The following is a 23868-nucleotide window of genomic DNA, read 5'->3' as shown; positions in this document are numbered from 1 at the left end:
GTTTAAACAAAGTCTCTCCCCCCTTTTGTTAAAATACACTCATGCTTGCCAGTGAGTAAAGACGTGTTAGGATTTCAGAGGTTTATTTGAAATGCAATTATACTTTAGATATGTTCAGTGCATGCAATCAGCATTTATTTAGTGCCCACTGTGTACATGGCATGGTGCTGTGAGCCATGAGGCTGACTAAAGCAGACAGCTCCTTCCCGCACGGAGCTGACAACCTGGTGAGAAAGCTGCATGAGAACACAAACACGAGAACGCGACAGACGTCATAAAGAAGCGCGGGGTACCTGCGGCTCCCTCCCTGCTTGTTCACACATATACAACTTTCACTCGTAATCAATGACTCTAACGCCCTGTGTGAGTTACAACATTTACCACAGCAGAGGCTCAGACTGAATTCACTGAGGCCGCCCAGCACTGGAACAGTCCAGACCGCCCTTGTTAGCTCTGGGAAAGACGTGGAGTCGTCGGGGTTTCTGTCACTGGACGCAGATCTCCGAAGAGAACCACAGACCTTCCTTCTCACATAGCTGAGGTCATCGCTGGATAGATGACAACGCTCCTGGTAAGGACACAGCAGACCTCACCTGACAATCTTAGAAGTTGATGGGGAAATTCTAAATGTTCCGATGACCTCCTACCTAGTTAACAACATGGAGCATATACGAAGGTTACCAAGCTTCTCATGCTCCTATAAACAAGATCAGATAAACATCCAGGGCCTATTTAATGTTAACCTGAGATTTTCTGGGAAAAGGCATGCTGTCCCCCAAACACAGGAGTTAAAAAAACATGTTTTATTAAGTAGACACCAAAAAACAAAAACAAAGAAAGTTCTCTCTCCAGTTATTTGCTCATCCGATGATGAAATGCAGAGTAAAGAAAAATTTAGGAAAGTACTTTTAAATTTTATTTTGTAATATTTCAAATCAGTTCTGATATAAAAATAGCAATGGGTAAAATAAATTGCAAAAGTCTGATCCTCCCATTTTGCCTTTACTGGAGCTTCTCTCCAATGGAACAATGTTCCGGTTAGGTCAAGCAGAGGGCTCATATAATTATGCAGATCCTCCAAGCTCATCTTTTTCTTAAGTTATCTGTGAATTCCACTTGACTTTAGCTGTGCGTCTCAGGATTAGTATTTCTTTGAAGAAAGGCAGGAGATATATACACACATACGTACAGCAGTTCTACAGAAAGTTTATAGGCAATGATTCAGGCAATAGACCTACAGAGGTATAATCTACTCTTTCTACTTTCCTTGGGGGTGGGGGGGATTCTTCTGACCTCACATTGCAAGCCTGATGCAGAAAATTCAGGCATCCCTGCAACAAAACCTGATAAGCAACTTTCCCTGCTGGAACAAGACCCAGTGGAGACAACACTGACTCTAAGCTGCACAAAAACCTGTTTAAAAAACACATGCATAGAAATGGTGACACATTCTGGGAACTCTGACTTTCTGCTTCACCATCAGCGTATGAGTTAAGAGGACAGCCAGGGGCCAGAGCTTCACTAGCTGGTCTACAAAAGAGACAGGTATCCGTCAAGAGCAAACTCATAGAGGGTCCAGCTGTCTTCCCCACACCCCTTCACTCTCAACAGGTTAGGAACAGTTCCTGTCCCCTGCGTACTGGGGTCACAGCTCAGGGACTGCCTCCTTCGCAGCCAATGTAATAACACAAGAGAATGTGACGAGGGACACCTGGGGGGGTCAGTCATTGGGCATCTGCTTTCGGCTCAGGTCAGGACCCCGGGGGCCTGGGATCGAGGACTGCATGGGTCGCATAGGTCGGGCTCCCTGCTCAGCAAGGAGCCTGCTTCCCCCTCTGCCTCTGCCTGCTGTTGCCCCTGCTGTTCTCTCTGTCAAATAAATAAATAAAATCTTCGAAACAAACAAGAGAATATGAAAAGAAATGGACACACAGAATTTAGTTCTTAAATACCTGTGTACTGAAGTCTTCCCTTCCATTATCACCCTCTCTATAAATGAACGTGTTATCTCAACGATAACCCCACAGATGACAGCTCGGTTTCTGGAAACCTGCGCTGATAGAGGGTCTCCCTCTTTCTGGATATGATCGGAGCTGACTGCCCCTCCGTGTGCCTTTTACGGCCGCCTCCCATTCCCCTACACCTCACGGAAGCAGAGCTGGCCCACGGCTCCTCCTTTTCCCATTAACATCCTCAGTGGTCTGAACTGTGCTTCAGGCTTCTGCTCTTTGCCATCTCAACTGCTTCACACCTGTTTCCAAGCTCCCCTGAAAGGATGGCAAGCTCGACAGAGAACTTCCAATCCTTAGTGTACTTTTACTACCAAATGTCAACCAAGCATTTCATGAGCAGCTCCCTAACCTATTTCATGGGACAAGGCGGCCCATGTCTTTGCTCCTCTGAGCTCCATGACATCTAGCACATTCCCTTGTGGTGAGTCTTCTCAAATTTAATAATATACTGTTTTTGTTTTTGTTTTGTTTTGTTTGTTTTTACAGAAAAACAATTTCCACAGACCCTAATTGGAGAAGGACTGACTATAGAACTAAGTTTTTAAGTTTTAAAATGTCAGCCACACACTTCTGCTTCTGGCAACTACGAAACAAGTCCCAGCCTTATCGTCCTGCTGTAAACAACCAGAACACCAGGCAAAATATTTGGGGCAAGAGTTTTCAGGCATAGACAATGGGGCGGTGCAGGACTGAGTGACCCAAGAGAAGGGAAACCATGGTAAATACGGGAGCCAATATAAAACAGCAGCTTCCCTTTTTTCCCTCTTAATTTCCTTAAGATACAAGTGACTGTTTAGAATGATACCATTGCATTGTGGGCTGACTGTGATTTATTGCTATAAAATGGTTCAGTCTGTACCTAAGTTCAAAAGAATTTAGATTACCCTTGGAAACAAACAAACACAATTTTAAAATAGTATAAAAATCTCAGGCCGTTCCCCAAGGGTACATTTGTGGCTCTCAGTTTGAGGAAATGATTGTGGGGCAGGTTCGTAAATGCCCCACTGCTTCTTTATAGCCTCCTTGATGCAGGGATAGCAGATACAAGTCTGCAACCCAGAAGCAAGCACAGGTCACGACAGGTAGCAGGAGCTCGGTGCAAGGCTACCGTATAAGCAGAAGCGTGCCCAGTGTGATGGGACCTGCTGGCAGCACTCACTACAGGCAGGTGCCAGCCCTTCCTCCTTGGGAAGCCTCACTAGAGCCGAGAGTGTCAAGTGCTCTGGGCAGGGGGTGTGTCCTCCAGTCTCCCCAGGGATCACTTCCCACCACTGCTTGTTGATGTCTTCAGGTCCATGCAATTCCCAGGGAGCATGGGCACAACGGAACAACGTCCAGAGTTTCACCTTCTACCTGTGCTCCCTCCTAAAGCCAACCGGCCTGCCCGTGCCACGGGCCCCAGGCTCTCGTCCTCCTCCTCACCTGTCTCCCACCGGAAACGCATACGGCCTCCGGGACAAGCCCTTCCAGGTGCCGCACAAAGGGACGGCCGAGTGCGGAGTGCCGGCCCAGCTCTGAAATACGGAGGCTGAAGGGGACCCGCTCAGGACGCATCACTTTGCCCCATCTCCCAGCGGTGTGATCAAACACCCATCTTAGAACCCGCAATCAGAACTGACACAGATCTTTTGAGGAAAGAATTAGCATGTTTTTTTGTTTTGTTTTGGGCTTGTTTTGATCAGGAGAAAATGTCAGAATCTTTCTGGCAGACAATCAATCCCAAAAAAGTCAGAATCAAGCTGGCAGAAAAGCAGTTGGCTAGCTGCTTTAAATGACTGAAGTTGTATCTCTTACAGCTATTAAGCCTGTGGTAAACAATTTCAGAGGTCATCTTAGAAACGTGAAGAGTCCACAGACTTTCGGAGCTAGTTCAGTTCTCCGGTGGCCACAGAGGCTACAGGTTCCTTACCTCTGGCCTCTCCCTGACCAAGACATCGAAAAGGAAACTGAGGCTATATTCACATGATTATTCAAATGACATGAACTATGTCAAAGGCTCTCAGAAAGCTGTCAAGTGCTCTGCAAAATGATGTTACTCTTAACATTCAGACACACCCATGCTGCTTTCTAGGACCATCATTTCAGTTTTGAAGTACTCACAAAGCATATTGGACTACATTCTCACTTGGGAGAATGGGGCACAATGAACGGGTTTCTGGACTACAGGCTCCTTACAAGCAGAGTCCATTTTCTATGTAACCCGGCACCCAGCAGCTTTTCCATATATAACATAATAATATAATATAATATAATATAATATAATATAATATAATATAAATATATAAACATTTAATGTATACCCACTGAGCTGAACCAAACTGAAAATGAAACATGATTATACCAATCTACTAAAACAAGCTGCCCTGCTTTACTGCACACAGTTCATGGCTGTGCGATGTAGCAGGTGTAAGAATCGGGCTCAGAGTGCTTGGAGAGCTGGAAGGCTCTGGAAACTGCACAAAACAATCTGCGGTATGGGTATGCACCTGCTGTGTGAAGTGGGAGCTCCGTTACCATGGGATTCACTTTCTCTTCTCTTTCCCGGTGTTGGTCTGAATATAGCCCCACAAAAGCCTGACCCTAGAAAGTAACAGATAGGGAAGGAGGCTGTGGTTACCCCCAAAGGACACCGTCTTTCTGTGAAGATTCTGCAGTAGGCTAATACCTGTTCCAAGAGGCTTTCCCTCCAGGGATTTAGATACACAGGTAAAGGAGGAAAAGCATGCTACTCTGTCGTAACTCTTCTTTAACCCTATTTTTCAAATAATTTGCAACGTAGAGCAAACTGAAGTGACAGTAAGAGGAGTCTCACTTTTTTTTTTTTTAAGATTTTATTTATTTATTTGACATAGAGACAGCCAGCTAGAGAGGGAAAACAAGCAGGGGAAGTGGGAGAGGGAGAAGCAGGTTCCCAGCGGAGAAGCCTGATGTGGGGCTCGATCCCAGAACGCTGGGATCATGCCCTAAGCCAAAGGCAGACGCTTAACGACTGCGCTACCCAGATGCCCCGAGGAGTCTCACTTTTAAAGGGACATTTTTGTTTTATCTACCAAAACAGAGTAAATGCATTGCCTGGACTGAAATCTAATACCTTCTTTGAGATCCTGGATTTCCTAATAAAATATGAACTTTAGTCTGTAAGGTTTTATCTTCCTTATGAAGTGACTGTGACTACAGTATTTAAAACTTTTATTGCAGTATAACATAAATGTAGGAAAGTGTACAAACCCAAACTGTGCAGTTCCATGAATTTTTTAACCAAATGAATACCAAATCTGTGTAATCAGTATCTAAATAAGAAACATGACATCATCAGCATTCCAGAAGACCTCATCTAGGGCACCTATACTTAATATAAAGAAGGCAAATTAGGACAAATACATGGAAACAAAGGCCAAACAGGTGGTACATATACAAAACCCCAAACCATTTGTGATTTGAATAGAATATAAACTTAGCTTATGCAAACTGTTTGTCCAGTCGATGAGTGAAAACCATCTATGTCTCTGTCTCTCCTTTTTCATCTTTTTGTTTCAAGTTTTTATTTAAACGCTAGTTAACATATAGTGCAATATTGGTTTCAGGAGTAGAATTTAGTGATTCATCACTTACATGTAACACCCAGTGCTCATCACTACACGTGCCCTCCTTAATACCCATCACCACGTAGCCTGACCCCGACCCACCTCCCCTGCAGCAACCCTCAGTTTGTTCTCTATAGTTAAAGAGTCTCTCCTACCATTTGCCTCCCTCTCTTTTTTTTCCCTTCCCCTACGTTCACCTGTTTTGTCTCCTAAATTCCACATGAGTGAAATCGTATGGTATTTGTCTTTCTCTGACTGACTTATTTCACCTAGCAATACTCTCTACCTCCATCTATGTTGTTGCAAATGGCAAGATTTCATTCTTTTTGATGGCTGGGTAATATTGCGTTATATGTTATATACATATATATATATGTATATATATATATATATATAAAACACGTATGTGTGTGTATATATACATACATACATACACACACACCACATCTTCTTTATCCATTATCCATTCTTCAGTGGATAGACACTTGGGCTGTTTCCATACTTTGGCTCTTGTAGGTAATGCTCCTATGAATGTTGGGGTGCATGTATCCCTTCAAATTAGTATTTTTGTATTTTTTGGGTAAACACCCAATCGTGTGATTGCTGGATTGTAGGGTAGTTCTATTTTTAACTTCTTGAGGAATCTCAATACTGTTTTTCTCTCTCTGTGTTTCTCAGTTTGTCTGTCTGTCTGCCTACCTGTGCTCTCCCTCTATCCCTCCTTCCCTTTTTCTCCTCATTCCTGCATGGCCTCCCAATGTTAAAGATCAAAAATGTAAAAAGGAACTTCTAAACAGTACTGTAAAGACAATGATTTCTATAATATCAGCTCACTAGCTAATTAAAACAGTGAGCTTTTAGCCTAGGTCAATACTAGATAAAGATGTCAAACTAAATATTTAAAACTTTGCACTAAGATGTTACCACTGGGGGAGGTTAGGGAGAGGGTGTGCCGACCTGACCTCCCTGTGCCTATTTTGCAACTTCCTGTGAATCTGTAATTCTTTCAAAATAAAAAGCTAGTAACAAAAAGCTTTGCTATCGCAGCAAACCACTATTCTTATTTATATAACATGGTCAGCATTTTGTTTTTAGTATGATTTTTCTAAGAACTACCGCAATTTAAAAAAAAAACCTGAACTTCTGTTAACTTCTAAAAAAAAAATATTGAAAAGAAATAAGATCAAAATAGTAAGTTCAAACAAATACCTACTCTAAAATGTGTTCTGAGAGTGAAGCCTGTCATGCCTAACAACACTATCTAGTGGATGCATAATAGTTAACTTCCTTAATTCCTTCTTCGTAACCACACATTCCCCCGCCCCCCCACCCCCGCTGCTTTAACACTGAAAAAGAAACGCTAACCATGAAGTTAATACTCACAGAAAAAAACCCTTTGCCTCCCAGAGCCTTACGTACAGGTAGTGGGAGCCTCTTCCCTTTGTCTCTCTTACGCTTCCAGACAGACGAGCACGTTAAATGCCCACGACTACGCCGTTGTGAGTCCAGAAAGCTCACGGATGGAGAAAACTGGCCCAAAGGTCAGACCACCCTTCAACCCATTTGTAAATCAAATAATCTCATAAATCGTCTCACTGTTTAATAAAGCAGTTATGCTGCTGGCAGTAGTTACAAGATAAATGATCATCTTTGAACTGTTAGCTTTTCCATTTTTGGTGTTTCTTGCAGCAAAAGCAATTAATTTTTACTCACAGATAAAAAACAACTTTAAAAATAACTTTAATATACTGCTGGTAGGAAATAGCAAGCTTCTAGCATATGCGAATTCGTGACCAGTCCGCTACCTTGCAAATTTGAAAACAATGATAGAGAGGTCCACGTACTTTTGTGGTCCCGATAAACAGCTGCAGGCCTTGTTGTCACGAACCAGGTGAGGAATAGGAACTAAAGCCCCAGAGTGAAGTATCTGTCCTTGGGGAGGAGCGGATACGGCTCAAAACCCATTGAAAGTGCACTAAGCATTACCTGACACAGCCTGATTAATTTCAGATCAAATAATAATTAGAAGAGAGAACGCAGACCCATTATTTTCTCTCCTTAGAAAACTTAACTGTTGCTGGAAGGGCCGAGGGCTCTAGGGTGTTTGCCACCCTCCTTGGGAGATGGTGCAGGTGTCCAGGGGACCGTGAAGACATAGGGCTGGACGGGGGAAACGTGTGCACCCATCTCGGCCGTGTATGCCATGAAAGGGGAGGAAGGACGAGCAGGAGAAAACAGACCAGTAGCCTTCACATGAGACATAACAAGTCTGGAAGTGAAAACAGCACAGGAATAAATCAGTGGCCGCACAACAAAACGAACAGCGCTTCAAAGGTGGCTCAGAGCCATGCTGGAAACAATCCTCTCTTCAGGGAAAGTAAGGCCTGCCATGGAAGGAAAGAGGGGTCAAACAGTTGTGCTGTGGGGGTGCTGAGGTGGGGAGTGAGGGTGCAGCGCGAGCGGAGCCTTCCCCTGCCGGGGTCCTGTGGCCTTTCGAGAGCCCGAGAACAGGCAGGTGTCTGGGGCAGAGGCAGGGAGCTGCGAGGACACAGGCTCCCCAGCCAGAGGCCAGAGTGCACCCTTCCTAGGCAGATGACCTTGGGCAAGTGATATGACCTTCCTAAACCCCGGGTTCCTCTACACCTACGACAGGGATAGTTAAGGTCCTGGTGACGGTCAGAGGTCACAGTGCAAGTCAGCACTTCAAACAGTGATAATATCCCCACTTCTGGAATGTGCCCCGGGACAGGGCCTGTGCTCCTTCCTCTACACAAATCATCCCATTCCATCTTCTCACCAGCCCCATCAGATAAGTGCCATTATTTTTTTTTTAAGATTTATTTATTTTAGAGAGAGAGAGGGAGCACGGGAGGAGGGACAGAGGGAGAATCTCTTTTTTTTTTTTTAAAAGATTTTATTTATTTATTTGACAGAGATAGAGACAGCCAGCAGAGAGGGAACACAAGCAGGGGGAGTGGGAGAGGAAGAAGCAGGATCCTAGCGGAGGAGCCTAATGTGGGGCTCGATCCCAGAACGCCAGGATCACACCCTGAGCTGAAGGCAGATGCTTTAAGGACTGCGCCACCCACGCGCCCCAAGGGAGAGGGAATCTTTTTTTTTTTAATGTTTTTTTATTATATTATGTTAGTCACCATACAGTACATCCCCGGTTTCCGATGTAAAGTTCGATGATTCATTAGTTGCGTATAACACCAAGTGCACCATGCAATACGTGCCCTCCTTACTACCCATCACCAGTCTATCCCATTCCCCCGCCCCCCTCCCCTCTGAGGCCCTCAGTTTGTTTCTCATAGTTCATAGTCTCTCATGCTTCATTCCCCCTTCTGATTACCCCCCCCCTTTCTTTATCAAGGGAGAGAGAATCTTAAGCAGACTCCTCGCTGAGCACAGAGCCCAACCCAGGGCTCAGTCTCACCACCCTGAGATCACGACCTGCACTGAAATCAAGAGACGCTTAACTGACTGCGTCACCCAGGTGCCCCGAGATAAGTGCCATTATTATCTTCATTCTGAAGATGAGGAAACCAGGACTCCCAGTCGTTCCTCAAGTTGGCCAACAGCACCCTGCAACCCAAGTGGGGCCTGGGTCCAGAGATGGCACCCCGTCTGTCACATCCTGCACGGCCCTATACGTCTGGAGAAGGCAAGGCCTTAATGCATGACTTTTATCCAACGATAAGCACCACACAACAGGTCTAGAGATTTTTGGGTATAGTTATTGTTTGGGATACTCATTTCAGTCCCATGTATACATTTGGTTTCCCTACTTGTAAAAATATTTAACATCAAACAGATGCTAGCTAGAAGAAGGTTATTACTGCCTTTTCTGGAACAACAACAACAACAAAAACATCCATCAAATGTTAGTGATGATTAGTCCAGAATCACTGGCCTAATGCATTCTTTAGCCTATTGTAATAATATTCAGATTGGGAAAACCCTAGACATGATAATTCGAACACACTTAGAACCAGTGGAAGTTCACAGACAGACACCTAGAGTAGTCTTTGCTTTAAGAGCAGAGTTATTCCTGGAGCCCCAGACAACTGGTGCGGCAGGCTTTTCTGACCTCTGGCTCAGTCGCTCCCCTTCACCCCGAAAATGCCGTTAATTCCTGCCCGAGGAAGTGTCTCCTTTTCCTCTGAGTCAAGAAACCCTGGAATATTTTTCCCATTTTTTTTTTAAAGATTTTATTTATTTATTTGATGGAGATAGAGACAGCCAGCGAGAGAGGGAACACAAGCAGGGGGAGTGGGAGAGGAAGAAGCAGGCTCCCAGCAGAGAAGCCTGATATGGGGCTCGATCCCACAACGCCGGGATCACGCCCTGAGCCTAAGGCAGACGCTTAACCGCTGTGCCACCCAGGCGCCCCTATTTTTCCCATTTTTAATCAATGATTTTAATCAATGGGAATCAATTTCCCATTTTTTTAAAGATTTTTTAAAGATTGATTTTTAATCAATTTCCCATTGTTAATCAACCATTTTAATCAATGGGAATAATCAATTCCCATTTTTAATATGCATTCCATGTGACAGCCAGAGAAAAGTACAAAGGGACAGACAGTCTCCGGGAGAGTCTACACCAGCGAGTGGGCATACCCACCTGATAAGCAGCGGCCCCAAAATACTACCACCAACAGGGAGTGCAGCAGGGTCCACGGGCTAGACAGACGCCATCGCCAGCACAGACGGCCAGGAGACCAAGCCGTCACGTATCTCTGGGATCAGCCTGTGCTGCCCTGTAAGCGTATTCACGTCATGATGCGCAAGCCCCCAAAATATGAGAACCAATCCAGATCAGACCAGGTTCTGCCTATGCCATATGTGAAGGCTCAGCGGAAGTGTGTGCACCAGATCGAACTCTTTGTAAGGAAACTGATCTGCAACAGGCTTTGTCCCGAGAGGCAGCAAACCCCTGTCCCGCACATTACGCTGCTTCCTCAGACGGGCACGGACTTACTGATCTCATCGCTCTCTCTCCACCTTTTTTTTTTTTTTTTTAAGATTTTATTTATTCATGTGACACAGAGAGAGGGAGAGAACAAGCAGAAGCAGAGCGAGGAGCCTGATACGGGACTCGATCCCGGGACCCTGGGATCACGACCTGAGCTGAAGGCAGACGTTCAACCAACTGAGCCACCCAGGCGCCCCTCTCGCCACCTCTAAGAGAACACTACTGAGTTGACATGCTTGACGGCTCATTTCAAAATCACTTAGTATCAATTATTATCTGTTACTTTTTAAACTACTCTTGAACGTAGCCTAGGCCTTCCTGGGCTTAGCAGCACATCTTGTGAACAGGACACGTGACGATCACTAGATAGGACTTTTGTTATCACACTATGTAAAGAGTGTTCAGAAGTCACCCAGCCTGTAAAACTTCTCCTGACTGCAAGCCTGCGTTCCGCACCGCTGTGCTGACCACCACCGTGCCTCACCTGCGGCTACCACTGCGCTCTGCCCCCTCCCCCATCACCTACACGAGAGAAAGCAAGCCTAGAAGGGAAATGAAGTCTCACCTGCTCCCGAAACAAGGTCCAAGGAGGAAAGAAAAAAAAAATCCCCCAAACTGCAAGAGAAGTACATACACTGCTGGCAACGTTCCCCAGCCTGGACCCCCGTCTTCACTGGCTGCATTAGTGTGGTTCGGGCCTTGAATTCATGACTCCGTCTTTTCCTGGCTATCGTTGGAACGTTTTGTTTTTGCAACTGGGCAACATTATGAATATGTCGTAGCCATTGCCCAACACTCTAAAAGCCTGAAGACTTTAAGAACAAGACTCTGGCATGAGGGAAGACGGACTCCGATAACCACCCAGGTCTTCCATCCGTCTGGGAGTTTTCCCACTCGATGCCTGTCCTCCAAACCAGGCACATCACTGAGTCTGCATTTATATGAGGGAGAGTGTTTAGAAGTCAAAAGTGAAGTGAAAAACGGAGCAACTAGTCTGCCTCCTTACATCGTCCCACTTCAGCAAATTGCTCAACTTTGCTCCGCCTTGGCTGGGCGGACTTTTGTTGAGTGGAGGTGAAGTGGCATAGCTTTTGCCCAAATAACTTCTGCAATGCATAGAGGCCAATTACTAAGCAAGCCACCCTGAAAATCAACACACTAACTGCATGCCGGCTGGAAGAGTTTACTTATTCAACAAGGGATGGATGCATCATCTTTGGCTCTAAAGAATCAATGTTTTCCCTGAGTAATATTGTCTAAACCTGCACAACATCAACGACAGCTAGAGATCATTTACTCAGTTTACATATGGGAGTTTTTCCTACTTTGCTTTATAATTCAGAAATAGAAACATTTGTGGAGGGAATTTCTGCTGGAGTGCTCAAGTTTCCACGATGTTAGAAATAAACAATAAGAAAAAAAGTTCTTTCCTTCCTAAAGGAGGAAAGTAAACACTGTATTCTGAAATTCCTTTTGGAAAAGATACCCCACCATCCATGAGAGATCTTCTAGCTGTCACGTCACACATTCTATTCATTCTAATAATGACGTTCCTCTAGGGAGCACTGTGATTTCTGTAATAATTTCTCCTGGAAGTCAATGCTTCCATGTATAATCTCAAACAGAATGGCTTCTTACAAAGGACCTGACACAGGAAATCAGCAACCCTGGAATGTGCACAATTTGTTAAGTTTGTCCTCTTCATAATGGCTATTTATATACCCTTACGAGTTCAAGCGTGTGCTTGATTTAAGTCACAGAAATGACTATGGATCTGTGTGAGTTCCCACATTTTGCCACGGCATTGCTGACGGACACACCTGCTACCAAGTTGCTTTCTCTCCTCATTTTTACTGCAGCTATTCGTGGGTCTGGCGATTCACAGAAGCGGATGACACAACTTCAAAAGGTCATAGTGCTAATTTCTAAAGTAGATGTTTTCAAGGCTCATAAATTTATTGCCCTGTATCATATGAAATGTGCAATTACAATGCACATATAAAAGACTTAACTCTGAAAAAAATACTTCATAACAAGAAAAAAGTGGGAAAGAACAAAACTGGAGCAGAATATACCAAAATTGTGAGGGTACTGGGTATAAGTAACAGAAGTGTAACAAAGAATTTGAGAATATTTTGTTAGTTTTCCGATTCACGAATAGGACTACCAGTGAGAGCATCACCAGCGAAAGAGCAATGCTGTCTTAGAGGAGGAGGAAGGAGGGTTTTGGCGACATCTAGTCCAGGTGTCTGGAAACGGCATCTGTGGTACAGCAGGGAAAGTCCCCGCACCCACGTGTTGACTAGCACGGCAATCATGGGCAAATAATCGCTGAAAGCCTGAGTCCTTCACCTTCAAACGTGGATAATTACCCCCATCCTGTGGGGTTGTTAGGAAGCTTGGAGAGATGGATGTTAAGGCACTGTGTAAACTGTAAAGTGCTATACGAATGCAAAGTGGTATTATGATGATGACGTCAGTGTTTCAGCATCTAAATCACAGAGACAGCACACCTATTATTTACAAGTTCAAATCCGTGTCTTGCATGCATTTAGGTTTGCTTTTAATTTCATAGATGTTTCCAGCTGCAAGGAGCATCAAACCACCCCGTTTAGTTATTTTATGGAAGCTGAAACTGGGAAGGTAGATTCTAACCTCTCTTCTCTACTATAACTAACAACAGATTGCAGGGGGAAAATGCATTACGTCATATCCTAAGTAAAACTCCTTCAGCAATACAACTTTTGAAGGAATGATACATGTCTCTTCATATTTGTATTAAAAATAATCAAACACAGAATGCCTTTGACATTCTAACTTTAAAACATTACATAGTATATTTTTGCAGTCATTTGTCAAAGTTTTTCATTTATAGTCATACATCAAAATTTTCTTTCTTGGTGAAGATTTATTCATAACAGCTTGCAAAAAAGAAAGAGAGGAAGGAAGCGGGAAAGGAAGGAAGGGAGGGAGGACAGATTAAGGCAATACATTATTCTCACTCATAAGTACACCGCATGCGTACAGTCTATTCAACTACTAGGAAATGCCAGCAGAGGTAAAGAAATCAAGAATAACTATAAGGATAAGGTTTCCGATTCTCTATTAACTTTGCAGCAAATCAAAGCCAAGAAAATGTTCTGAATTCATCATAGGTAAAAGCCCCTTAAAAATCAGTATCTTAAAAGCCAACAGGTGGCATAATAATTTTTCAACAACCACCTTTTTTCTGCATTCATCTGGAATCAAAAGTAGGTGAAACTGGGCAGGGGGTTCTGTTTTTTTTTTTTTTTTTCTTTTCTTGGAAAAGAGATAATTATTTAAATTCCTAATACTATATTAAAATATACTTCCAAAAACGGATCTTGCAAGTTAGTACTACTAGAATACACTTAAAATAGTTTGTCTAATTATCTTGCTCAGCACAATTTAACCATCTGCTATGGCTTGTGATACAGAAGAATGAAATAGACACTGTGTCAACACAGACAAGCCAGCAGTTGTCAGATAGTCAGTGTTGCTGGTAAACAAGCAAAGCCAGGCTTCTGATGTTACAAAAAAAATCTTTCTGAAAACCTTTCTGAAATCTCATTTACGATGGTAAGAATTTTTCCAGGCACACAGGCAACGTCCTTGAGGACTAGCCCAGATTCAAGAAGTGATTTGTTTTTATTCCAGACTCTAAAATAGTGATAAATTTATGAGTATGGGTAAAGGAACTAAAACATGCACAGTTTTCGCCTCAAAATGTCAGTTTGTCATATCGGAGAGATTATACGCAATGTTATCAATTCTCTACAAAATCAGGAGTAAGAGAAAGGAACTTTCAAATAGTTATAATGATCTCATTAGACCATGTGTGAGGACTGCATGTGCACCGTAGGTAACCCTCAGGTGTCACGTTTCTGGTTTTAGAGTAAAATCCTTCAAACCACTGCTAAGTAAAGTGGCCTGGAACCACTTCCACATTTCCTCTTCCATAAGGCATGAGTACCCAGGGCAGCACCAACAGCCTTTGTTACGAATCTACCTGCTTCCAGATGCTCTCTGCAAATCAACAGGTAAATCTCTGCAATTTCAACAGTGAATCAGGGCATAGATGTCTTCTAACTCAAAGGCGACGGTGGCTCAGTGAACGTGAGAGACATTTTCTGACTTCAACGTGATTCAGCGTGAATTTATTATGTCTAGAATTATGAAGACTTTTGTTTCTCTCTGTTTTCTGTAGTTAAATAAAGGATGCCAAGTAATCATTTTTCTTATTCACAACAAGTTGTAGGGAAGAATGCTCCTGGGAAGAATGCTAAAACTATCAACTATAATCCAGACTCCAGTTCAATTCTTCACATCTGGCCGCAAGTTTAACAAAATGCCATTTTCATTTTTAAATGAAAAATGTGTCATCTCTCAGGCTCTTTACTTTTGACATTGTTTCCTTGTGGTTGTTTAGGAAAATAATGCAGGAAATTCTAAAACCTTAGCAGGTGCTCTAATAAGACATTCACATTTCTATGATAACCGGTGATGGTGGGCTTGCTGAAGGAGCACCAAGTCACAAGCGTGTCCTCATTCTTCTCCCTTTGCCTGGAGACAGGGCAAAATCTCACGGTTGAGATCCAGCCAAATGTTCTCTCCTGAGAAACTGCCCCCATCACAGAAATAGGACTAACCCCATTTTGGGGCTCCCACTGAAATCCCAAAACGCATCTATTATAAGATGTTGCATTACATGGGTTGTTCCCGTCTCTCTCCCTGGCCAGCCCTTCCAAATATGGGAGCTTTGAAGATACGCAGCTACCTTATTCCTCTCGTAGACGCAGAACCCAGCATGAGTTCTGCATGCAGTGTCTGTGGGCCTAGAACTGGCGTGCGTCAGAATCTCCTGGAGGGCTCCTCGTCTCAGACCGCAAGCCCCATCCCCGTAAGCATCCCATTCCGAGGTCCAGGTAGGGGATCCAAGAATGTGCGCGTCTATCAGCTTCAAAGGGCTGCGGCTGCTCCCGTGGGAAACACACCGAGAGCCACTGTAATAGACTTTTCATGAATTCATGGGAAAAAAATTCAACTTTGAGACGATTTGCTAATGAAATATAAAACTGTTCCTGGACCTTGAGGAAGCTCAGGCAATGAGTAAGAAATGGGAGTCTGAGAACAAAGACAAAACTTCTCCTCTGCCACAAGCTACACACACCACTTAATGCACGCATCAGGATCGCCTAAGGAGTTTTTAAAAACTTGTGTACTGGCTTGCCAAACTTTTTTATTCTCCTCATGTGATTCCAAGGTACATTCAGGGTTCCAAAAAAAAAAAAAAAAAGTCACCTCCTAGTCTTTTCAGTCCAGTCACTAAGGTACAACCCAAGGAATCTGACGCTGTCGTAAATAGGAAAAGCGGGACTCCCATCTGAGGATTTGCAGCATTACACAAATATGATTCCCAATGTACTTAGACGCACATTATATTACTTATCAGTTGCTCATAACTGCAACTAATCAGGCTGGTAACCACAGCCGCCTAGTAGAGAAAGCAGCTGGTAATCCAGAACCCAGCTCGGCTCGATACGGACGGAGACAGTGAGCATAAGACAGGCTGGGGGCGGGTTCTTTTATGGCCAAAGACAATGTCCACAATTGAAACATCTCATAAAATGACAATCTGGCCACGCTGCTCTCTTGGACTCCAGACCCATATACTCGACTGCGCCCTCGACTTTTCCATCTGAGCACTTCACATAGCACAGCGTCTATGAGGGGCAACAGCCTTTATCTTGTCTTCCAAGTCAGAGCCCCGTGCGTCACCTGGGATCCTCTCCTTCTTGTACTGGTTACACATTAACTGCCTCCAGGTCAGCCTGGTCACTTGTCCTGCATCCTCACTGCTCTCCCGTTCTCCATCTCTCCTGGCCCGCAGAAGCCACCTAGCTCCCCATCTCCACTGTTGCCTCTGCCATCCACTCCCCACGCGGCTGCTACAGTCATCTTTCTCAAACACCAAACCCACCCTGCCAGTTCCCAGCTTGGACCTCCCCAGTGAGCCTCCCCTCAGACGGGAGGACCGCCAAGCTTTTGTGAAGTACAGCCTCCCCATCTCCCCCTTCTCTTCCCAGAGCTCCTGGGGCCTTTGCTACTACTGGACCTACTCTTGGGATGCCTTCGTATTGTGTTCTCCAGGGAAATAACCTACGGCTTGGGGTGATACCCGGCCCCCTCTCCAGGTGGAATTAAAAGCAAAAAATAATACCAGAAGACTTCATCCCGTACAGAATTCTATCATTGCTTCTGTGACACTGTTTCACACTTGCTATCTATAGATTTCTCTTCCCCTAAATGACCAAAGGGCAAGTAGCAACTCTGATTCGTTCCTAAGTCTCCAGATGTGGATGGAACAGTGCAAACTGCTCGCTGCGGCTCAAACACAAAGAAAACAAAAGCCTAAGTTGTAATAGGTAGCACTTCGTGTCCTCATACTCAAAGGACAAACAATAGCGGTTAACTTATGTAATTATTTCTACTAAATCAGGGCCAGGTGTGCTGGCCCACCAGCATGGGATAGAACTTGGAGTGAAGAAGGAAATTCTATCCCCCTGCGTTTCACATACTACTTTCTGAAGCAAGCTGCTGAAATTTGGTAGAAGTAGAATTTATTTTAAGCATATGCAATTCACAGATGCTTAGTCAACAGGGTCAGGCATTTGATATTATACTTCAGGGCCTTTGGAAATTAAAATGTCAAATCCAGCACTTAGTTTCTAACAAGGCTAAGTAAACATGCCACCAAGGCTCGCTGGCCCTAAATACCCCTCCTGCTCCCAGCTGGCTCAGGGAACTTCTAGACAACTGAACTGAGTGTGTCTCTCTAAATGTGTAGGAAGGAGGCCGTACCTAATGACTCTGAAAAAGTGAAAATTTCCGTCAAACCGGTTATTTGACATAAGATTGGATCCTTGCCTGAATTCAAACTAACCTGCTCAGGCCCATGGGCGGGATGGCAAACTACCCTGACATGTTGCGCAAAGAGCCAACTGTTGGAATTGTCTTCGAAAAGACAACCTTTTAGGAGGAAAATGAAAAAGAAGAAACGGACAGAAGCTATGATGTCAGGGCGCCTGGGTGGCTCAGTCGTTAAGCGGCTGCCTTCGGCTCAGGGCGCGATCCCGGCATTCTGAGATCGAGCCCCACATCAGGATCCTCTGCTGGGAGCCTGCTTCTTCCTCTCCCACTCCCCCTGCTTGTGTTCCCTCTCTCGCTGGCTATCTCTCTCTCTGTCGAATAAATAAATAAAATCTTTAAAAAAAAAAAAAAAAGCTATGATGTCAATAGGAATGGTCCATGGGAACAGGTTTATATTCTATTCCCTAGGTATTGATGGTTCAAGAATAAACCAGTAATAACTGAGGCCAAAAATGTTTAAGATAACGTCAAATGTCCAAAAGTGACAGAAGAAAACAAAAGTAGTGCAGTACAGATCTGAGGAGCTGAATCTAGCTTTGAAATTGTATACATGGAAATAATGCCTGGGTGAATGAATCATTCTAGAACTCTGAGCTTTTCTCAAAACATACCCCTATTAGTAAAACCTAACTTTAAATAAGCCCGTTTCTATTGTACTTACTAAGTCCAAATTAAACACACACACACACACACAACTTCCACAGCAAGCCACAGGGCAAGGGCCCAGTGATTGCCCAGGTGGCTCCTTTAACAAGCTGAGTGTCCCTAACATTCTGATCCCACCCTAATTTCGGGGCCTGAGGCACCAGTGTGGGGCTCTCTTCCCTTAACATCCATCATCAATTTAATAGTAGAGTTGGCTTGCCACTCCGTCAGAAAACTTTCAGACACTAGCTGCTGGTCTTGAAGCTTACATCAAAGGGAAAAAAAAAAAGAGTATTTTCTTTTTAAACAGAGCGGAATCCTTCATCTTTACTGACACTACCTCTAAAAACATTTCAAAACATGTTAGTGCTGTCACGTGGACCAAGTCTAATTATGTAGCACAATGGATTTTAGCAATCGGCTTCTTCAAACTTCAGAATGAGTTTCTGAAAATTTTTGGACTATGGAACTAAATACATAAAGCCAGAAATAATGGTCAAAACCCTACTGGAGCCATCAACCGGTTACTGCTAGACAGAACCACACGGGTATGAACACATGATGGGTACACAGACTGCTGCTCTCCTTTTCCGAATTGGAAAGCAATTTACTAATACACCTCTAATCTTCCTTGACTTATGAGGGGCCATGTTCCCATAAGCCCATTGTAAAGTAAAACATTTTAAGTTGAAAATGCATTTAATACACCTTACCTACCAAACATCATAGCTTAGCCTCACCTACCTTAAACGTGCTCAGAACACTCACGTTAGCTTACAGGTGGATAAAATCTAACACAAAGTCTACTTTATATGAAGTGTTGAAGATCTCATGTAATTTATCAAATTCTGTCCTAAAAGTGAAAAACAAGATGGTTGTGAGCGTGTCGGTCGTTGACCCTCGTAAGTGCGTGGCTGACTGGGAGCCGCAGCTTCTTGCCACCACCCAGGATCACGGGAGAGGATTGTACCGCATATCACCAGCCCGGGAAAAAAATCCAAATTAAAATTCCAAGTACAGTTTCTACTTAATGTGCATTGCTTTCACACCATCATAAAGAAAAAATTTTAAGACGAACCATCGTAAATCAAGGACCATCTGTAGTTAATCAATGGCTTAAAGAATCACACTGTGGAAACAATAGTAGGAACTATTAAGATCACCCCTGCCCCTGTTAACTCATTATGTCTGGCACATTCTACGCACTCAGTAAATACACCTTGAATTTAGAAATGAGGACTCAGGAGCCTGGAGCTAGTAAGTGACATGTCCACCTTGACACAGAGCTGAAATGAGAAGACAGACCTCCTGGCTTCCAGGCCAGGACTGAACTGACCTTCCTCACATCTGAACCCCCTGGAGAAAAGAGGGTAGTGGTTCTTCACTTGGGATACAATTCAAATCCTCTCATTTATTCCTCTTCAACACAGCCCAGACCTACTGAACCGAGAATGTCTTCAGAGGAGGAGCTGGGGCAGGTTCCTCACTTGAGAATTCCTGCACTGTCCAGAATACCACACAGGGTCTCTTCCAGAGCAGCACCTTGACCTCTCCATTTTGCAAGAGGAAGGGGCTTGCTCAACAACCCCTGAGCAATCTCCAAGTTCAAGGCTGTTCTGGTGACCCACCAGCCACCACATAAGGCAAACAGAGCCATTACTGAGGAAATAAGTGAGTCTAGACCACCAGATAGACGTCTGTTCCAAGTTTCACACCAAGACCAATCCTAAGGAGCCCGTTCCCTGGTCTTTTTCCTCCCCCCTCCCAGCACCTAACATTAGATAATCACACACACCTGAGCGGGCTCTCTGGAAACCAGCACTCACACGAGGCGGTGGAGTTAGGTGGCTGAGGCAGGACTCCAGAGTGAGAAGGCCTGAGTTTGAATCCTGCCTCTGCTTCTTACTAAATGTGGAAGTCACTTTGCTTCTCTGTACCTCAGTTTCCCATTTTATAAATAGAATACCCACTACATATGCTTAATGTAAGGATTAAAAGGACAGTTATAACAGTGTTTGACAGTACCAAGTGCAATAAGAACAGAAGATACCATATCTTAGAACCAAAAAAGTCTCTCTCAAGTGAACAAATTTTCTTGAATAGACTGAATCTGATATGGGTTTTTAACACCTTTTATAAAAATATCTCATTTTATCTCTTTAATAATTTACCCTTTAAAATAGTTTTTTTTTAACATTACTTTAACAATGATGTTTGTTCGCCTACTCTCACAATTTTGTGCAAGAGCATTCCATTTTAAGCGAATACAGGACAGTCAAATTAAGTGGTTTGTATTTTTCTCAGAAACAAATCTCCAAGCACTAATAGCAGTGTTCAAAGGGGTAACAGCAAAGAGCTGTGAACACTTCTGGAGTAAAACAAAAAAGTGATGCTTTGGAAGCGCTCCAAGAGTCAACTGAAAATAAGGAGCGGGTCCCTGGTAGCAGAGAGGGAGATTCGACCTGCTAAAGAGGACTCTATTGTTGGCTGATTCTGCAGCAGGACCAGTCTCCAGGACTCCCCCAGCATAGATGAAGGGAAGCCCTTCGGACCCCTTAGAGGACTCAAAGCTTTCCACCAGCTCTGTCAGTGAAAAGGCCAATCGCTTATTACTGAAATCACCCCCCACCTCCTCTTTCGTATATTTTGCAAGATTGTTAACACTCCAGATGTTCCAAAAGATTGTATGTTCCATACACTGGCAGGTAAGCTTTCCAGAGACTTGACTCCCAAACTTGGCTGGCCGACACAATCACCGGAGGAGCTTTTAAAAATCCTGATGCCCAGGTCTCATCCCAGACCAATGAAATCAGAATGTCTGGGGGTGGGAGCAAGACATCAGTTTTCGTTTTGTTTTGTTAAAATCCCAAGTGATTCTAACGTACAGCAAAGTTTGGGAACCACTGGTTTATGCGTTAATGCTCCCCTAACAAACTCACTCAGTACCAAACCCCGACTCCCTGTGCCAATGACATCAACAGCAAGTACAGACCTGAGTCCTGGAACCCGGATTGCTTGATTTTGAAATTGTGTAATTAAACCTTCTAAGGCATGTTGCTCATGTCAAGTGGGTTTATGGCCGGCAGTCACGAAGCCAGACTCGCTCATGTTCAGTCTGGACATTTGGCACCCATGAACCATGGACACCAATTCTTTTTTTAAAAAATTATGTTTAATATTTTGATTGGCCCAATGGCAAACTCTTCAAAAAGCTAAAAGAACAGGAACATCCCAAAGAGGAAATCTCGGGATTTTGAGAAGGAAAGTTTGCTGTGAGCCTGATTTTGAAAAACCGTGGGGACTTGACTAGGATGGGTTCTGCCCGTATGAAGTTCGGCAGCAGGACGCAGCTGTGCCGCCGCTGCTGGTGCCCCGTTCTGCCCAGCTCCACCTTAAAGCCTGGATACCCAACCGAAGGGCTGCAGGTGGGGGCCAATCTCGGAAGTTCCCGGGAAGGGACGACTTAACGAAACCCTACAAGCCCGAGGGGCGTGGACGCTTGGGAGGGAGCTCTGGGCTGGCAAGGAGCCTGGGTGTCCCCCCACCCCCGCCTGCAGGAGGATGGAGAGCGGGGCTAGTGCCGGGGGTCTGCGCCCAAGGGGCGGGTTCGACCCCACCCCCTTTTTTGCTTAAGAGGAAACTAGGGGCTTTCCTTCCTCGTAGCCACAGGTAGAGGCAGACGCGAGACCCTCGGGCCTCTCAGCTCAGGGTTGCAGCACCACACCTGGGAAAAGGGCTTGCAGGGTCCTGCGACACCCCCCACCCTCCAGGCCTGGACCCGGGTCCAGCCGAGAGGCTCAAGTACGAGACCCGGGTGTCCCGGGGGGACGTGCGGTGGGTCTGCCTGGGAAGCCGCCTGTCCCAAGAGGCCCGAGGAGTGAGACGGTTCCCGGGGGGTCGCTCCCCAGCTTCCCAAAGCCCCTCGGGCGCGCGCCCCGGGCCCGGCCTGGCCCTTCGGGAGAACAGGCGTGGGGCACACATGCGGGAACGCTAGCCGGCACCGCGGGAACCAGAGCCGCCCCGCGACAAGTTTCTGCCTTCGTCGGCGGACCCGGCGCAGGAGGCCCCGAAAGTGAGGACAGAAAGTTGCGAGCGCTCCGGGGCGCCGAGCTCCAGCCGGTGGTTCCCACACCCCGCCCGCAGCCCCGCTGCCCCGCGCAGGGAGCCTCCCGTCCTGGGCCGCCTTAGACTCGCCCAGCCCAGAAACGAAACGTCCAGTTCCTCCCACGGTCCCGGCCAGAAGCGCCGCTGATCCTCAAGGAAACAGGAAAGGAGGGGCGGGAGGCGCGGGACGCCGAGCCGGTGCGGCGAGCGCGAGCTGGGCCGGCTGCGGGTCGCAGCGCGTCGGGCGGCGGCGTGGGGCCGGCGGGACTCGCCCTTACCTTTCTTTTCCTCCAGCGCCGGACTCGCCTGGAAGTGCGCAGCCAGCAGTGCCAGGAGCGCGGCTCCCACCGTCCCGGAGGGTCGCATCGTTGCTCCCAGGCGCTGGCTCAGGGGTCTCCGCAATTAGTCGGGACTGGCTCGGGCGGCCGTGCGCGGCGAGTGCCGCGGCGGCGAGACGGGACTCGGGTGGACGCGGAGGTAGCCTGTCGTCCGGTCTGGGAGAAGGCGGCCGCGGGCGCTCGCTCGGGACTAGCTCAGGACTGGCTCGGGACTCGGGCCGCCCTGACCGCGGGCGTGCACACCGTGCGGGGGGCGGAGGCTGCTGCCGCCGCGCTGCGCCGGGGGCTGCCCAGACGTCTCGCTCGCGGGGGCGGGGGCCGGGAAGGCTGGGCCGAAAGGAGGAGGGACCAGGCGGCGGAGGAGGGCTCGGGAGGAGCCGAGGACGAGCAGCGCGCGAGAAGGGAGGAGGAATCCGCAGCGAAGACCGCAGGCGGGCCCCGACTAGAGAGGTGGCGGGCCGCGGGGGCCCCTGTCGGTGCGAGCGCACGGGGGAGGCCCGGGGTGGAGAGACGCGGCGGCGTCCGGGAGCCCAGCGGGCGCCCTTAGGAGTTCGTGTCCGACTGGGACGTTCCCTGCGCTGTCCCTCAAGACCCAGTCCTCGCGGACTGGCACAGTTACTCAGTGACCCACCCTCCGTTGAGCCAAATTTGTACCACGGTCCCCCATTTTCGCCTTTCGCGTCCCTCCAACTCGCGGAGCAAACTTGTACCAGCTCTGGGCAAACTGGCCGCGCCTTAGGCCCAAGGCCAGATAATGGCAGGGTTGGGAAACCACTCCTTTATTCTGGCCCCCAACTTCTCTACTGCACCCCAGGATCCTAATGGGGGTCAGAGGCTGGCCTGGCAGCCAAGTCGTTCCTCGTGGCAGGAGTGCCAAGCATCTGAGTTTGAGCTCTCAAGTCTGAGGGTCCTTCGCATCCCGTCAAGCACCCTAGAAATTGGCTGAAATAAGGGGACCCAACTCTGGCTCAGAGACGGGCCTTGGAAAATATTAGTTGAATGAATGAGTCCACAGCATGTATATGCCAGGAACCAGCGAGGGGTACCTAAAAAGCAAACGCGTGTGGTCAATCCCTTCGCAAAAGACAAGCGCGCTTCGAATAAAGGCTTAACACAGACACCGGTGGAGACACTTTTAGAGAAGCTAAGTGCCCCACTGCCCTGAGACAACCAGGTAAGTTAAGCAGGAGAAAGACGGGAAATTCACTAAGGGTTGGGCCAGAAGGAATGACACTTTCTCCGCTGCGGAAACTCGAG

The 23868-nt window shown here is 46.2% G+C and overlaps 1 protein-coding gene across 1 annotated transcript in view; it reads right to left on the bottom strand.

The window, feature by feature from the left end:
* The window catches only part of EGFR (epidermal growth factor receptor), a 202758-nt gene extending 179947 nt beyond the window's left edge, over positions 1–22811 (bottom strand). Inside the window, exon 1 of the mRNA XM_040644520.1 lies at positions 22552–22811. Coding sequence (XP_040500454.1) covers positions 22552–22639 — 88 coding nt within the window. The 5' untranslated portion in view covers positions 22640–22811. The remainder of the gene's footprint in view (positions 1–22551) is intronic.
* Between the last annotated feature and the right edge of the window lie 1057 nt (positions 22812–23868).

The sequence above is a fragment of the Ursus maritimus genome, unplaced genomic scaffold, assembly GCF_017311325.1.
Source record: "Ursus maritimus isolate PB19 unplaced genomic scaffold, ASM1731132v1 scaffold_3, whole genome shotgun sequence".
NCBI lineage: Eukaryota > Metazoa > Chordata > Mammalia > Carnivora > Ursidae > Ursus > Ursus maritimus.
The sequence above is the reverse complement of the archived record's forward strand: the minus strand, read 5'-3'. Positions and strand labels throughout refer to the sequence as shown.